This window comes from Etheostoma spectabile, chromosome 1, assembly GCF_008692095.1.
Source record: "Etheostoma spectabile isolate EspeVRDwgs_2016 chromosome 1, UIUC_Espe_1.0, whole genome shotgun sequence".
Lineage (NCBI taxonomy): Eukaryota > Metazoa > Chordata > Actinopteri > Perciformes > Percidae > Etheostoma > Etheostoma spectabile.
In genome coordinates, this window is record NC_045733.1 from 2,825,967 (window position 1) to 2,843,968 (window position 18,002).

General features: G+C 38.9%; 1 protein-coding gene across 3 annotated transcripts in view; it reads right to left on the reverse strand.

Annotated features, from left to right (window-relative positions):
- Nucleotides 1–768: 768 nt before the first annotated feature.
- The window catches only part of tspan15 (tetraspanin 15), a 29,436-nt gene continuing 12,202 nt past the window's right edge, over nt 769–18,002 (reverse strand). For 2 of the 3 annotated variants that reach the window (XM_032518983.1, XM_032518964.1), the window contains exons 3-8: nt 17,627–17,701; nt 14,953–15,048; nt 8,646–8,762; nt 6,726–6,776; nt 6,216–6,332; nt 769–2,603 (exon numbers count right to left, since the gene is read on the reverse strand). In XM_032518983.1, the coding sequence (XP_032374874.1) occupies nt 2,439–2,603; nt 6,216–6,332; nt 6,726–6,776; nt 8,646–8,762; nt 14,953–15,048; nt 17,627–17,701 (621 nt within the window). In that variant the 3' untranslated portion in view covers nt 769–2,438. The remainder of the gene's footprint in view (nt 2,604–6,215; nt 6,333–6,725; nt 6,777–8,645; nt 8,763–14,952; nt 15,049–17,626; nt 17,702–18,002) is intronic. The other variant, XM_032518974.1, reaches the window with a different exon arrangement.

Genomic DNA, 18,002 nt, shown 5'->3' on the forward strand with positions numbered 1-18,002 from the left:
GTTACAAAAACTTAACTGAAAGAATTGCACTATATGTTTAGGTGACTTATGAAATGTACTCGTATTTCACCCGAGAGTTTGAAGAATCATTTGTTTTGAATGTAAGATTTAATAATTTACAAGAACGATCAGTTGGGAGTCTTGTAATTAGAGTTTTGAACGACTGGACCATACTATTGATAAAGGTACCATAGAGACTAAAGAAAACTAAAATTAACAGATGCCTCAAAAAGTCTGCAAATTTGATTTATGAATGCAGCAGTAGGTAGCACATGTTAAGTAAACCATCAGCTAACTGATTATATAGACTGGGTAAACCCCACCCACTCTGACAGCGATTTGATTTCGCCCTGCAACTCTGTCGTTTATTTCTCTTGCTTCAGTTCACAATTTTGCGGGAACCAATCACAAACTGGCTTATTTACCTGGCGTGCTATTGACGGGTTTAACATGATGACAATAGAGTAGCGACCAAGCAGCTTCTTGTTTACATTCAACATAGCAGCCACCAAACGCCACTGAAGCACAGCAAACCCGTTGATACCGCTGTCGCTTCTACGTCACCCGGATCATTGGTCTGATTGGTTGAAGGACTTTCCAATTGCGTACAGAGTCATTTGAACTATGACCGTTGGTCACACCTCTTGGGCAGAGAAAATACAGAGCAGACTCCCCAGACCTATGCTCAATCTCAAATCTATTGAGCTTGGCTTGGTTTGATGATAGCCAAACTAGTTATATACATCTTTACCAACAGTCAAGTATAGCTTAAACAAGAAAAGACTTTAATCAAGGCTTAACAAAACAAATCCAAGTGAAGGACAATGCAACATGTTAGTAAGGTAAAAATCAAATACTTCTTTTCTGCAGCAAAATGAACACAAGCTGATTTAATTTATTCAACAATATTAGATATTTGACACTGATTTGTGAGTTTACTAGTGAGGATAAAGTCCTGACAATCTTTATTTGACCCTCCATTGGAAACAAGGCCAATGTGGAAAGCTTGGTAAGTACTGTTGAATAGAAACAATGAGAGTAAAAAGAACCAATTTTAAATGCTTGAAAACATGTTTTAGAAGTGATGTAAGTACAGTACAGTATATACTTATATCATAAGTGAAGTCACAAAAAGACACAAAGTACAATTTACAGATTGCCTATTTGGTCTCAGTTTCCAACTTCACATCAAACCAAACAAAGTTCAGTAGCACATTAAATGGCAGGGAGGTGGATAGAGACTTTGACACACATCATAGCTTGTGCTTCAAGTCACAAGGTTTTGTAACTAGAGGTACGTTCTGTGTGAACTAGCTAGACTATCTGTCCAATCTGAGTTTTCTGTTACATGATTAAAACAACATTAAAACGTACACGTTTCACCAAAACAAGTTCCTTCCGAGGCTATTTTGTAGCGGACCATGGCTTTTCTCCAGTGCTTAGCACCTGCCCATGACAATTGTGATTGGTTTAAAACATGCCAAGAAACCAAAGCACATTTTCCTTCCATCCCCAAATGCTATGTGGAGTAGCCACACTCTCTGGCAAAGCGAGAGTATGGCAGTGGCACTCACAGCATTGGTTTTCATCTTTTAAATTGACATAAAACTGATCATCTGAAGCAGACTCTGGGTCAGGTCAGCTTTTTAATTTTCTCATTATACTAGTAAGTTGACTGAAGATGATTAGAAAATGTTTTTTGAAGAAGTTAAAAGTTAAGGCAATGATGAAGAAAACGTGAGCAATACAAACATCCCAAAAGTTCAGTGAGCATCTGTGGTCATAAGTGGATGTGCAGGGTACTGTATAAAGACTTTTTCTACAGTCTCAAACCTCAAGTCTTTATACAAATAAGGCAAACACGTCCTGTTTCAGATGAAAGAAATGGTGTCTTAGCCTACACTAGCTTGCATTGGAGATTTTGGAAATGGTAGTGGTTGGATAGGACCTTCTTTAACAGTGGTTGTTTAAAGGTGCCAATCAATTCTTTAATTTGTGGCAAAAACAAAGGTATAAAAAATAAGAAAGAGTAAATTGTGGTTGTGTATTGGAAATAAATGTCATAATATAAAATCAGAAGCAACGGTGGTTCAATTGGTTTCTGAGTTTATCCCTGAGACTCTTTGGGCACAATGCATCTAACACCACAGTGAGCCCTGCAAACATTTATTTGTTGTATACATGTAGTACGTTTACAATTAAACTGAAAAAGGAACAGACACTTGAATATCAAACTCTCAATAATCTGGTTGCTGAATAATTCCTTCTTCTCAAAAACAACAAACAAACAAACATGAAAAAACAACACATTTTAAATGTAGTAAACCTGCAGTTCAAAGGCTCCCACAGTGGCAGCAGCATATGTGGACTGACTGGAGTGATTTAACCAACTGTGAGTGTTGGATGGAGTCCTTTGCGGCTTTTTGTTTTATGCTTCATCAGTCGATCTCTGGCATACACCTAAACCATTTGCCCATTTGGCCCTGCTTCTTGATTTCTCTTTCATCAGCGCTTGAGTCCAGTAGGTCCATGTAGTGACCGTACTCATTGATGGCGTCTTCAACGCGAGTGATGTACAACCAGCTGACTATCACACCAAAGAACTGGAGACAAAATGAGAGAGAGAAGCTTAGTATAGGAAAGGAGGTCACCATGGGAGCTTCACACAAGTCTCCTCGTTTTCCTCACTTGCATCTTTTCTTTGTTTCTTAATCCCTCCCACGTTAAAAATGAGAAAGAGATGCAAGGAGAGGAATCACTTTTAGAGAAATGAGATGTCTTTTCTCTAAAGCTGAAGCAATACAGTGGGGGAAATAAGTATTTGACCCCTTGCTGATTTTGCAGGTTTGCCCACTTACAAAGAATGCAACAATCTATAATTTTAATCATATGTACATTCTAACAGTGAAAGACAGAATCACAAAGAAAATTCCAGAAAATCACATCATACGAATTTATTAAAATTGATAACCATCTGATGAGGAAAAACAAGTATATGACCCCCTACCAAACAGCAAGTATTGTGGCTCCTACAAGCCAGTTAGTCTTTCTTTAAGACACAGCCCCAATCCCAACCAATTATCTACATCAAATACACCTGCCTCACCTCGTTACTTGTATAAAAGACACCTGTCAACACCCAAACAACCAGCATCCAACATCACCACCATGGGCAAGACCAAAGAGCTTTCTACGGACATCAGGGACAAGATTGTAGATCTGCACAAGGCTGGGATGGGCTACAAGAGAATCGGAAAGCAACTTGGAGAGAAAAGATCAACTGTCGGTGCAGTTATCAGGAAATGGAAGAAGCACCACACCACTGCCAACCACTGCAATCATCCCAAAACCACAAGGGGGGAACTGATGAATCAACTGAAGGCAGCTGGAACCACAGTTACAAAAGAAACGGTTGGTAACACACTACGCCGTCATGGATTGAAATCCTGCAGCGCACGCAAGGTCCCCCTGCTCAAGAAGAAACATGTTAAGGCCCGGATGAAGTCCGACATTCACCACCTGGACGACTCAGAAGAGGCCTGGAAGAAGGTGATGTGGTCAGATGAGACCAAAATATAACTTTTTGGCCTCAACTCAACTCGTCGTGTATGGAGGGCAAAGAACACAGAGTACAACCCAAAGAACACGGAGTACAACCCAAAGAACGCCATCCCCACCGTCAAGCATGGTGGTGGCAACATCATGCTTTGGGGGTGCTTTTCAGCCAAGGGGACGGGACAACTCCATCGTATTGAGGGGAGGATGGACGGGGCCATGTATCGTGTAATTCTGGACCAACATCTCCTTCCCTCAGTGAGATAGCTGAAGATGGGTCGAGGATGGGTGTTTCAGCACGACAACGACCCTAAGCACACCGCCAAAGCAACAAAAGAGTGGCTGAAGGAGAAGCACATCAAGGTTCTGGAGTGGCCTAGCCAGTCTCCAGACCTGAATCCAATTGAAAATCTTTGGAGGGAGCTTAAAATTCGAGTTGCCAGGCGCCAACCTCGGAACCTGAATGATTTGGAGGCTGTCTGCAGGGAGGAGTGGGCCAACATCCCTGCCGAAATGTGCACAAACCTTGTCACCAACTATAAAAACCGTTTGACATCTGTGCTGGCCAATAATGGCTTTTCTACAAAATATTAACATGCTGTTTGTCCAGGGGGTCAAATACTTGTTTTTCCTCATCAGATGGTTATCAATTTTAATAAATTCATATGATGTGATTTTCTGGAATTTTCTTTGGGACTCTGTCTTTCACTGTTAGAAAGTACATATGATTAAAATTATAGATCGTTGCATTCTTTGTAAGTGGGCAAACCTGCAAAATCAGCAAGGGGTCAAATACTTATTTCCCCCACTATATCAGTTACTGACCACAAAGGCAGAGCTTATCACCTGTCTGTCAGCAGGTGTTTTACTGCTGAAGGACAAAAGACTTCTGTTCTCCCTGACTATAAAATTAGCCATTAATGACAGACCAAAAATGGAAAGAAAAATCTTTGATTTATGAAAGTTGTTTTACACTTAATTAATGAGACCTACCGGTACCACAGATCCACCAAAATACTGAACTAAATGGTGAAACGGAACTCAAGTAAAATCGAAACGTGTTGGTGATGTTGAACCTGAGTTGAATCTTATTTAGGTTTGAATCAAACACCAACAGACCAGTGGTGTAGGCTACGTGTTACGCAAGAATATATGCAGTATACCCACTAAGAAAGCTCCAGGATTTCCATATACCCACTTAAAATGCCCAATGACATGCAACATACTTTCCATTATATTTCTGCTATATTTTGAAATGCCATCTGTGTTATATATATATGTTTTTCTTTTTCACAATAAAAGTTATTTCCACCATAAATTAGTGCGTAAATACTTCCCTGGGGGAGGACACCCAAGCCCCCCACTATGATATGCCCCCCCCCCACAAGAGCAGATTCTGGCACACACCACACACACACACACACACACACACACACACACACACACACAGAGTTGGGCAAGTTACTTCCACAATGTAATATATTATAGATTATTAGTTACTGTCATTTTCGAGTAATTAGTTGTGTTACATTACTGTCTCTAAATTGTAATGCATTACACTACTTTTGCATTACTTTTGAGTTACTTTCACTAAAATAACACCGGAAGTTTGATTTGGCAGCTTGCGTGTGAATTTCACTACCGGATCAATAAAGTCTCCTCTTCATCCACTTTAATACATCATAGATTATTCATAATATTTAGTATAATTATTTTGAATATGCAAAGTAAAGCTATACAAATAGATAACTAAAACGTACAATAGACAAGTAGGAGAAAATTAAAATACTCAATTAAAACTACCTTTGAAATTTATGTTGCTTAGTTTAAAACGAAGGTTGTCTAAAGGAAATGGTCAATTATACTGTGATTAAAACTTATTTACATTATTTACAGTACTTGATTTACAGCGGATATGTGAAAAGGTACATAACCTTATTTAACAAGAATTTAGTTTTACAGCGAATCGTCACAGGAAATGGTTTTATATTGAAGCACCCTTCACGGAAGTTGTCTGTTGTTGCTTACTGAGATGAACCATAGAGACGCTAGATGCAAAACCTGTTCGTCAAGCTTAAGTTGTTCACTTTCTAGTTTGTAAAATTGCAATATATTGAACAAATGGTCACAGTAAAAGACAAGGTCGTCATTCAAAGCCATTCCACTACAGGCATAGTTATTCTCCACGGCTGATGAAATGCAATGATATTATGTGTAGCAAGCCTCAACATTATTCCCAACATGTTCTGTCAGCAGCTCGGACACACTGCTATCCGCGCTGGCATACCGTCACCTGTTGGGACAATAATGTTGTCCGTTCCGTCTCTGGTTCTGGCTCTGACCACGGGAACAGAGACGGGATAGCACTTTGCTTCAACGCAGCGTCATAACTCTGAAAACTGAAAATAATATCTGAAAATAATATCCATGTCGCAAATGTATTTGTCTCTGCAGTCATCTCAACCATTGAAGACAGCAGCAGGAAATAATACTCACTTTTTTTCCTGTGAAGAATGTTTCGCGGTGTTAGTGAATTCTTAAAAAATATTACCGAAAATGATATATATTATATTAATATAATTAATTAATATAATTAATATATATAATTAATATTATGTGTGTGTGTGTGTGTGTGTGTGTGTGTGTGTGTGTGTGTGTACCTGAGGTAGAAGGATCCCTAATAGCAGTCCAGCCATAATCTTATAGTTGTCCATCAGCCAGATGAAGAAAGCATCAGTGCAGCCTCTGATATGGATGGCGTCAATCAAGTCCAAACGCTGCAAGACAGAAACAGCTCGTTACTGTAGCATTAGTTTTCAGTTACAGTGGCTACAGTCAAGGAATAGGGTTACTTAGTTATTTTACTAGTTTAGTGACATTTCTATCACCGGTAGCAAATCATTCACTGCCGTTTTAGCTCTGTGGAAGCTTGTACACGTAGCTTCAGCTACTCAGTGTTGCCTGCACCGATTCAGGGTTTTTTCCAATCAAAAGTAATTAACATAAAAATTGGCCAGAATTCTCCTTTAAAATTGTAATTGTTTGGCTGTTACTGACTGGCAATTAAAAATGCACTTAATATTTACAACTGACATTGAAGGAGGGGAGCTGGAACTGAATGAAAAATCAGTCTTTTCTTAATTCAGTCATGTCAGACAATGAGGCCTTACCGTTTTTTCCAACACCTTGTACCCACACATAGTGTTCGCCACTTCATTAGGCTGGAGGAGAGAAAGCAGAGTGAAGAGATAATGTTAAGAGGTAGAATAGTATGTGGCAGAAGCCTGTGAACAGCTTTCAGCCTCAAGAGGAATCAACAGCAGACAGAAGAAGGTATGGTTAACATGGCGAAAACATCAAATAGACTGCCAAGGAAACACGTACATTGACACACATTATAACTGCCTCTCCCCATGCACACACACAGATGACAGTCCTGAACCAGAAGACTGCTGAAGACACCATGAAACGCGTGTGTGTGTGTTTGTGACATTGACCACAATACTGTTGACTGTTGAAAGCTCAGCTGTAATGTGTGCCTTATGACTTTGAGTTTGTGGTTTTCCCATATTCAAAATATTTAAATTTATTTATATATTCAAATGAGACGACACAAACTGCCAACCTCCTGTGGCCGTCTAGCAGAGGAAGAGGAGAAGGGAGGAATGGTCACTATTTAAAGTCATTATACACATTGTATTGGCTATATTAATCAAATTTGTTTTAGAATTTGTAATACATTACTAGAATATTATGAGTGACTCCCAATTTCACATTGTCACCATTTTTTGCCCATGATTCTGCAAAGTGACTGAATGTAATACAGTGTTCTGTGATATATCATAATGTAACTAAAATGGCAAAATCTGTAATCAGTGTCCAGTTGTGAGTTTAACTTTAGGCGCTGTTGTCTCTGCTCCATACATTTCAAGGTGGGAAAAACTTGCAACTCTTACGCCTGAGAAAAAGCACAATGCTTGATAAAGTTAATTGCTGCTTTGTGTTAACTTGAACTTACAGGCCTGCAATTACAACTACAATTACTAAATATTATAAAGTAGAAAACAACATTGATGTGAACCTAAATATGGACATCATATACTATCTAAATATGGATGAAATAATATGAGCCGTTAAGATTGGTTACACAATTGATGGACAAGAAAGACACTTCTGTCCATCTTACATTTGCAAGAACATTTTATAGAATGGAGTTCAGGGAAATGGCAAAATTACTTGCAATTCCATAATTCCCAGCCTAAAACTGTTCTTTGTTATATATTATAATGTATTCCTATAGATTTTCAAGAAAAACGTGCTGTCTCTGGCTTTTATGGGAACCTGGAGTTACATACCTCCAAATATGTTGTATTAAAAATAAATCTCAAAATCTTTGGATTTTTTGTTTGTTAGCCAAGAAGAGCTTGTTACAAAAGGTAATAGTCGCCTATCATGCGTCGTCTCTGGCACACGTAGTGGTGTGCTAATGTACGTCAAATTTAATTTACTCATTTATAATCCATCTGTGAACCGCAATACCTCTATTATGAGAACAATATAATTACAAGATGAGATGATAAACCAAAGTGGCAGTGGCTCCTGCTATAGCAGAACATCTTTTAACTGAGAATCAATCCATTATTAGTTCATTATTCTATAACTTGTGCACTGAAAATCCTAGAGTAACAATGTCACATTGGCAGACTTTATCTACAGTTAACAGTAGTGAGCTGAGTGAGTTTTGTTTGTTCACGTTTCATGTAAACTCTGGGGAGTGTAGGTGTATTAATTAAAAAGGGAGCACATTGTTTTGTGTGGGAGGAAATTGCCTGTAAGTGCGTCTGGCTTGGGAAAGGTGTAATCACCATCATAAGGATAATGAGATATATTTTAAATGCAACTCCACATTATTACAGCTATTTCTATAATGACATACAAACTGAAGCAAGTGTTCATGGCTTCACAGACACATTATAAAAGAAATAGAGCCAGGAAACAATGAAAAAGTTGTAATACAACAGGTGACTGCTGTGATGTAATGCGGTGTAGTAGTAGTAATACTACTTAAAAAGGGTACTAGTTATACCTACCTTAGTAGTAATGCAGCAGGTATAAGGGACACCGCAGGCCAACGGACCAGGGGCAGAGCAGTTGTGGTACATGTTGACTGACCAGTCTGTATACTCTTGACCTCCACAACACTTAAACTGCGTGAAAGATGGCGGAGTAGAAACAAGTGCAGAAATTGGAAGGAGGAGAAAAGTCAAAGAGACAATTTGGAAGAAGATGAAAGAAAATATTTAAGGAAAATAGGAGATGAATGGAGGCAAGGATAAGGGAAAGATAGAAAGAAATAAACAACTTGATAAACAACAATGAACAACATGTTTATGGTGTGCTGGCGTAATGGCAGTAACATTTTGGGATGAAATGAGCTATAATTAACACTTTGCTTGTAATTATGAATCTCTTTAATGTTGGTGTCTAGTGTACGAGTGGTAGTAGGGCTGGGTGATATGGTTAAAATCAACAATATGATACTATAATATAGAACAGTATTATAATCTCTGAAACAAACATCTGGCAAATCAATCCTAAACGTACATGACAAGTGATTGAAAACCTAATTTGGACAACAGAAACAAAAATACATCCATAGTACAGTTTTACAAATTGCACAACTGGACAGAGACAGCTGTCAATCAATGAGGCCAGAGTCGAAGAGGGCAGCTAAGATTGCTGCCGATCAGTCCCATCCAGCAAGTGACATTTTTAGGCAGCTTCCTAATGAGGACAAGGACCTCACGCCACCTCAATATCTTTTTCCAAGAGCTCTTGCTCTCCTGAATAGCTGATCCACGCCCCCCCCCCCCCCCCCCCCCCCACACACTATTTATCTTTGGACTATTTTAGATATTTAATTGTTTTAAGGATGCTTCATGCAGCTATACGCTTATGCTGTTTGTTGAGCTTCTGTGTTACTGATTGCCATGTCAAAGTCCTGTGTGTCTGCTGATGCATTTGGCGAATAATTTGATTCTGATGCAAATCAACAAATCAAGATCATTACAATTCAATGAAGCTAAAGCTCCATTTGTTCTCTCACTAGCATCAGAAATTAATTATTATTAAAAAAGAAAATTCAAACTTGCATACATTTTTCTACCGAAAGGCCTCTGCTACTTATCCTACACACTCAGCCAGTGTCTGAAAGTGGCAGCCTCACAGACTGAAGTGCTTGCTCCTGATACAATAACACTTTTAAAACAAATTCATACTTCCCAAAATAGTGTGACACCAAGCAATTGTTTTTTATTGCCCGCTATTTCAGCCATTACTGACAAATATTATTACTTCACAGAAAAAATGAACAAGCTTTGATAAGCTATCTAAAGGACGATTATTATTGGTTTTGGCTGAGAGCTATTGGGTCACATTGACTAAACGTTGCTTCAAACACCATTTGTTATCAGAGTTTAACTGAGTGTTGCATGGTTTGAATGCTGTTCAGGTGACCACCCTGCAGATAATGTAAATGTTCATTCAATTACCATCAAAATATAAGCAAATAATAGCATAACTCATAGCAGCAGAAGCACAGATGTAACAAAGAGCATTAATAGTTACAGATGTTATTAAGGTTATAAGTTACACTTGTGTTTGACAGGTCAAAATATGTGTGAAAAGATTATTCATAGAATATATATATTGACAACCATCACAGACCAAATGCTTTTCAATATTTTAATTTAAAACAAATCCACTGCTCCAGCTGATGGCACTCGAAATAAAAGTACAATCCTGATATGCGCCGATTCAGTTTCTATTAGATTTATACTTCCACTGCAGAGACAAGGGCTCCACAGCTGCCTCTGGAGAGTAAACAATGGCAGAATAACCCCAAAGCCGCACTATTAGCTCTGATTTGTAGTCATTTACTGAGACAGATATTTTATTGGGAGGCAGAAGGTGAGTCAGGAAGACAGTAAGAGAGAAAGAGAGAGAGCAAATAGGACAAAGGGTCAAATAGAAAGAGAGGACGAGACGCATAAATGAATAAGTAAGAAGCTGCTCTTTGCCAGGCCCTGTGATTAGTATGCTGACATGATGCCAGTTGGCCATGAAGTTACTCCCTTTCTCGTTGGCATGACTCCACAGAGCGCCGTTTATCCAGCACCGGGTCAGGTCCGGAACGAGGGTTACAGGAAAGCAAAGCAATTATGATGTGATTATATTGTCAGCAAGTGTTGATTATAAGTCCGGCAATATTACAATTCACACACACAGAGTTATGAATTTATTGCAGAAGGAGCCACTGTAGAGCGTGATTCAATCCTACAGTCCTGCAGTAAATCCTATCTTTAAGAAGATTTATGTCAAATTCATTCCAGCAGTCTTTGTATCCTCACGGGACAAACCTGAAGGACCAATCTCTGAAAACACGTCAACACCAATGAGACTGTAGGAGATGAGGGAAGAGACTGAAGAGACTGTCCATGTCACTTTCAGATTTATGACTAGATTACGCAACAATTTGTTTACTAAAATTATAGTAAAAAATAACACTAATCAAATGGCATGCTTTTTCCTTCATCTTCATCTGTGTCTGTCTGGCTCTGCTGATGTCACAGATTACAATTTTCTCTTATTTTTTTTCCTTTTTCCCTGTGGTTTTCTATTGTCTTTTTACTGTTGGATGATTTATTCAGAGGGACTGGGACAGTACCTCAGAGTCAGTTGTGTCTCTGAGTATGAAGGAGTGACTGATTTTGTTGCCAACTTCCTAACTGACTGATGACCGGCTGTTCACTGGCAGACTGGCCGAGTGACTTACTTATGGCATTGGCCAGCTGACTGCTTAAAGTGTTGTTCATAAGACAGAAGGTCCCCCATCATGTGTTCCCTGCCTTCATTATTACATGGCATCCATGCAGCGATGTTGAGACAGAGCTTTCATGCATGATTCAAGGTTACCATAAAAAAAGCAAACTTATCGTTTACTGCCATTCTACATCAAACTCTTTTATATTGGTAAGAAACACTGGAGCGCTGCATACCAGAACCTCAAATCCGTCTTTCTGAGTTGATGATTTCTGTAGCTGAATCTCTCTGTAGTTTTGTTGGGAGCTGTCTTTTTTCCTTTAAAACCCACTCAGGCCAAAAGAAACCCCAAAGCAAAAAGCTTACTGAAGTTATCTAATCTATCTTAAAGCGCAACTCTTGCCAGAATGCCACCTAGGGTTTTTTGTGAATGTACCCGTGTCAAAACTTTGTTTAAAAGGCATAATACAAAATTAGGACGGAAGGCGCCACTTTTAAGATTTACCGTATTTTTGTTTTTTCGGTCAAATGGCCTTTGAACAGGAGAGCTAAGTGCACTAATATCAAAATCACTATTTTCAAAACACAAAGAAGGCTCTACACAACATGAAACGTAACAGGGAGGAGAGTGAAGATGGAAAGCTCCTAAAGCTTAGTTCCATATAAATGCATGGATAATTTGTTGTTTTGTTGTTAGTGAAAAATAATATTGACCTTGTAGTTGAAAAAGGAGCCTCATATAAGAATGACATTTCCTCCTATGGACTCCGTTCATTCGCATTCAGAGATCCACTCTTTCTGACGGACAAGATGGCGGCAACTGGAAAAACCAACTGCTAAAGTGAGTTGTTCAAAACCTAAACTCTGAACACAAACAATGTAATGTAAATGTGCTGTATTTATATAGCGCTTTTCCAGTCTTAACAACTGCTCAAAGCGCTTTTACATCTACAGGACACATTCACCAATCACACACATTCATACACTGTGGCCGGGGCTGCCGTACAAGGTGCCACCTGCTCATCAGATAAACATTCACACACACTCACACTCCAATGCACAGCACCGGGGGCAACTCGGGGTTCAGTGTCTTGCCCAAGGACACTTCGACAATGACTGCAGGGGCGGGGATCGAACCACCAACCTTCCGATTGGCAGGCAACCTCTCTACCACTGAGCCACAGCCGCCCACAATGTTCTCAATGCTCAAGTTCATGTGTAGAGCCCCTGGTGATGCTTCGAGCAAAGTTTCATGTTGTGTCGACGATCATAGTTCAAAAGGCCATTTGACCCAAAAACGATAATACGGTAAATCTTAGGGCCGTGACATACTAACCCGCTAATCGGCAGTCGGACAGTCTGGCGTGATCAGTGACTCGAGTCTGTTTGGTGTGTTCCGTGCCGTGGTCTGGAGGGGCTGTAGGCCTTCATTTTGGCCGACCTGACACACTCGGTTGGAAGGCGGGCACTGCCGGCAGTCGGACTCAAACGACCAATGTGATTGGTGGAATGCTAACCCGGAAACAAGGAGCGGGATAAGCGTGACTAGAGCCTTTCAAAATCTGACAAAAATCTTTTTAATTGACCTTTGTCGATCTGAAATGAAGACAGATTCAGCAACTGCATGGACTATTTCTCGCTTAAAATGTTGATGAAAATGTTTTGTTGTTGTAACACGTTTCAATTAACTATTTTAGTAAAATATGAGATTGTATTCTGCCGCATAACAAGCCGCCATGCCAGTCTTTGAATTTCCAGAGAAACCAGACCCATGGGACGCATTTGTCCAATCAGCTGCCGGTTTTCATTTTTGGGCAAAAATACAGATAAGCACCGCCAGCTGTTATGGAGACATATTATGTCTTGTCACTTTGGGGATTTCCGAGGCACTTTTTTGACCAACTCAGGAGACTGATCAGTCCAACTGACTTTTCTGCCGAGGGTCGACCGTGTGGTTGGTGTGTCAGGGGCTTTAAAAGTGGCACTTCCGTCCTTATTATGCCTTTAAACTACAGTTTGACTCGGGTACATTCACAAAAAGACCTTGGGTTGCATTTTGGCGAGAGTTACGCTTTAACTGGAAAAGGTAGACTTTACACAATCCTGACCTTTTTTTTTACCAGTAAACCACCAAAAATCAGGTCAGAGACAGGCTCAAACTATACAGTGCATGCCCAGCTTAACACTCTAGGTTGTTTACATAAAGACATGTAACACATAACTTATCCACAGATTTGATGAATGCCAAAAATGGTATTTGTTGTTTAATTTTGTTTCATCAGTTTTAGCTTGCATCCTTTTCTTGTTGGTGGCAACCAAGGCATTCAGCTTATGTTATGGCCTGCAGTCCCCAACCCACACACAACAAAGGGATTTTTTTCCCATCATTTAGTCACAACCAAGAGAAGATGTGTCACCATTTACTTAACATAAACACACAACCATGGGCACATTCAAGCCATTGTCATCACAACTGCAGATAAATCCACAAAGCCCATTTACATGTGGAAACAGCCTCAATCCCCGCTAAGGTTTTCTGATTGTTTCTTTGTCCAAGTCCTCCAAAAACACACTTAAAATCTCTTGACCTAGGACACCTGAGCCAACCAGCAGCTTTACACCAAGACAGGAAAAATATACTGTGGAAGAAGCTTCATGCCGCTGCTGCTAAATAGCTTTCTTCCATTACTGAGGCACTGTTTGTTGTTACCAGAGCAAGCAGATCAGAGAGCCAGAGAGTTAAGATCTTCCAAAAAAAAAAAAAAAAATCCCATCACAGGATAAACATTAACAAAACTACTGCCAAGGCAAGCTGGCATTCTTTTGTTTAGAATGATAATGAAGTGGAAATGATAATAATGTACTCAAAGTTTGCCAAAGCTGATGAGAAAAGCAATAAATATTGCAAAGTGATTTTTTGATTTACCGGTAAATTTGTCAAAAACTGCTCAAGACTAATGTTGTTGTTTTTTTATCTCTCCAGCAACAACAACTATTCCTGGCAGCACCAATCGACACAGACGGCACAGTCTCTCTGAACTAAAGACTCAGAGATTTCAATGATTGAAGTATCACTCAATCAAGACACAATCCTGCTCAACTAGTACTGTTGCTGGTCACTCGGCACAATGCTAAATAGCATGTAGCCTGCAGACTGACAGATTGTTATTTATTTCTCTTCTGTTAAGTAGTGGTTTGGTGCAGTCTGCTTCTTTATTTTAATGTGTGATCAGTCTTCAGCCACCAGACACTGCATTACCTTGCGCTCGATTAAAAGTTGATAATTAGATCTTTAGCTTCAGACTGCGTGTGCGGCAGCATGATGCATTCTGGGAGCAGGTGCAGTGTGATGGCTCTGCACAGTTCTCTGATTGTTCTGGACGCAACTTGCTGTGATCCACCAAGGTCACTTTAAATCCTGACTCGATCCATGCAAAGCTGAACAAGTGTGTTGTGTGTGTACTGCATTGCAGTATGAATTCTTCGAAAAGCTCAAAGGGACCTTTCAATCTAGTCATGTGTTCAACTGGAAGGTTCAAATGACAGAAAACAAGAAGTGACATAATGTGAGCATACCTTCTTCTGTACAAAGTCCATGATATTTTTGAAGTCTAGGTCATCATAGTAGTTCACTATGCCTTTTTTGATGTTCTTGTTCAGTAACACCAATGTCTGTAAGGGAGAGAAAACAGACAAAGTTGAAACACTTTGTGTGTGTTAATGGGATAAAGGATTTCATGTTACCACATTTATGTTGTTTCCACAACACAGCTGATCTACAATCAATGTGTTAGACATTTAGCTCCGTGGAGAAAATGCTCAGATTTGTCAAGGTGACAGGTCCACTGAACTGGAATGTTAAAATATGACAGTTTGAAAGCTCACATCTGTCAGTCACAATCTGGTGCAGCAGGGTCTCATTAGGTTAATGCATTAGTCTGTCCGGAAACTAGAATAAATAGTTGCAACTTGGAAATCCACTAAGTACATTCATGGAGAGCCTTTCATTTAGGGAACCAATTATTTTTTCCACTAATTCACTTCACTATTTGTTCGGAATACATTAGTCTTATTTATACGTCATTAAGAATAAATAATTGGGCTTTTTACCCCATTCAGGTCTGTCGATGCTCTGTCATTTCTCTATTTTAACCACAGTTAATAAAGACTTGAAATGGATCCTCTCATGAGAGTCACAGGAATTAAAAGGGGAATTAGCCTTTAATTTAATTTCTTTTCTTCCTCGAACATATCAGGTCTTCACAGTGAATCTGTAGGGGGAGGACCGTCACATTTAAACCACATTACAATGAGCAGATTTATAGAGTTGGAGTCTACTGAAGCGTTTTCCTTTGAGACAGAAAACATTGGACCATTATTAAAGAACCCACTATAGGCTCACTTATAATAAAACACACTGCCATATCTTTTTCATCTCAATGTAAATGAGACGACAGAAAAATAAAAGATGTGACACTGAATAGATACATAGAACATAGAAGTTCAGTTTTATTCTATTTTCCATTAACACACTGAAATCATTATTTTGATAATTGAGATTCTCTTTTGAACAACAGGAATAAACACTGAAAAGCACCACCCAATATTAGTGAAAAACGTTATCCTAAGACAGGCCATTATTATGTTTAAATGTAAAAGTCATGTAAATGAGATTGAAAGCATACAAGGAGAAGAGACAGACAGATTCAAGCTTTCCCCCAAAGAGCCAAAATAAGATATTCATAAATGACGGTTTTCATAAAAGACATCTCAGAAGTTATAATCAGACCCATTAGATGCTTTAATCATGGCTCATTGTCAGCATTATTACATTAGCACTATCTCACTTATCAAGGTGTGATTTTTTTGTGTAAAATCTAATGAGGATCTAATGATGAAAACTTCATATGTACTGTATATACACACACACACACACCACACACACACATAAAATATATAAATCATATAATATATAATACAAAATAATATGAGGTACTTTAATGCCTCATGCATTGTCAGCTGTACCATGATCTTCATTTAAATACGATGAAGATAAAACAATTTTTAAAAAAAAAGTTTTTTATTTGTTTCTATAAAATCACACAAATGCAAGAAGTTCACAACGAGTTGTTATTCCACACACTGCACTAATTCCAGCTACAGCAGGCACATATCTGATAAGAAAGTTTAGCAGCAACCATGATGATGAAGGGTACAGTGGCTCTCCTATTTGTTTGGATGCAAATTTAAAGCAGTTATCTTTGTTAAGATAATGACAAGAAAAAAAAATACCTGAACTCAGTCCTATAGAGAGTCTACTAAAAGGTCAGCATATTATAGGCACAGTTAGCAATTATCATTTGCTTACCAACTCTGATTAACGTTTATAGCAGCTGATGATTAACATAGAATACTGAAATGATAATTTGAGAATTTTGGTCAAAACATTTAAAGTGTTTGACAGGAGTCCATAACACTGTTTGCTTTGTATTAAAAGTAAAGTTATTACATCCCTTACCCCATTACAAAATAGGTAATTATTTAGGGTCTCAAGGTCATGTTAAAGTCTTTTTTCCCAAATGTTAATAATCGCACCACGAGAAAGCTGCCCGTACAGTCACCACTGCATAAAAAACCCGATCATTCTGTGTTAGTATGCACGGGGACTTTATTGGGTTTTATTTCAGGGAGGGAAATTAGATCAAAAACTGAAGACAGAGATCATAGGTAAAACAATAGGAGAAACAAAAAGGATTCTTGAAAAAGTTTAGGAGAGCGTATTTGACGTGAGAGGGAAGAAAGACACAGAAACACAAATGATCATCATACAAATGATAATTCCATCTTCTATTTGAACAGATTGGTTCCGATTATACTGTTGGTTCATCATTTGTCTAAAATATGCCATGTGGTGATGGGCAGTTTTGAGAAAAACAAAATTATGACATAAAATTACTTTCACTTACTCCATCCCATTAAATCATGCTGTTTTCCACTAAGTGTAATGTAATGTAGGTGGTCATGGTTTATTCATTCATTCTACCTTGTGCAGTTAAAAGAGACATGCAGTGCTGAGAGAGCAGAGCTGAGACCAACCAAGAACCAAACTAAACAATTCATTTTTCTTGGTTTGTAATATTTCCTCACGTTAAATAGTATGTCAACATCAGTGTACTGCTGCATAAAGCTTTGGTTGTTATGTATGTGTTTCTAACAGTCAGGTCATTGAACAACACTTTGGGCAGCTCACCTGGTTGTGAAACATCAGCGCCATTATTCCTCCCAGCAGCTCCAGGATCAGACACAGAGACAGGGTGTACATAAACTGTGACCAAACACACAACAGAGAGGAAGAGCCATTATCCAATTACACATTATTCACTTCAAATTTCAATATTTATCTTTAAAATCTGGGTTTCTACCACTGCCTCAAAACTACAACAGTTGGGATGCATACCATGTTTTTCCATAGAAGCACAGTTATGGTGTGGTAAGAGTTAAGTCCTTCCACTGCTGGCTTTTCTCAATAGGACAGCGACAAGGCAACACCTCAGGCACCAATGTCTGCAGGCTACTTTTCTACATATACTGCATTGTACATGACTTCTTGTGTCACAGGCATCTCA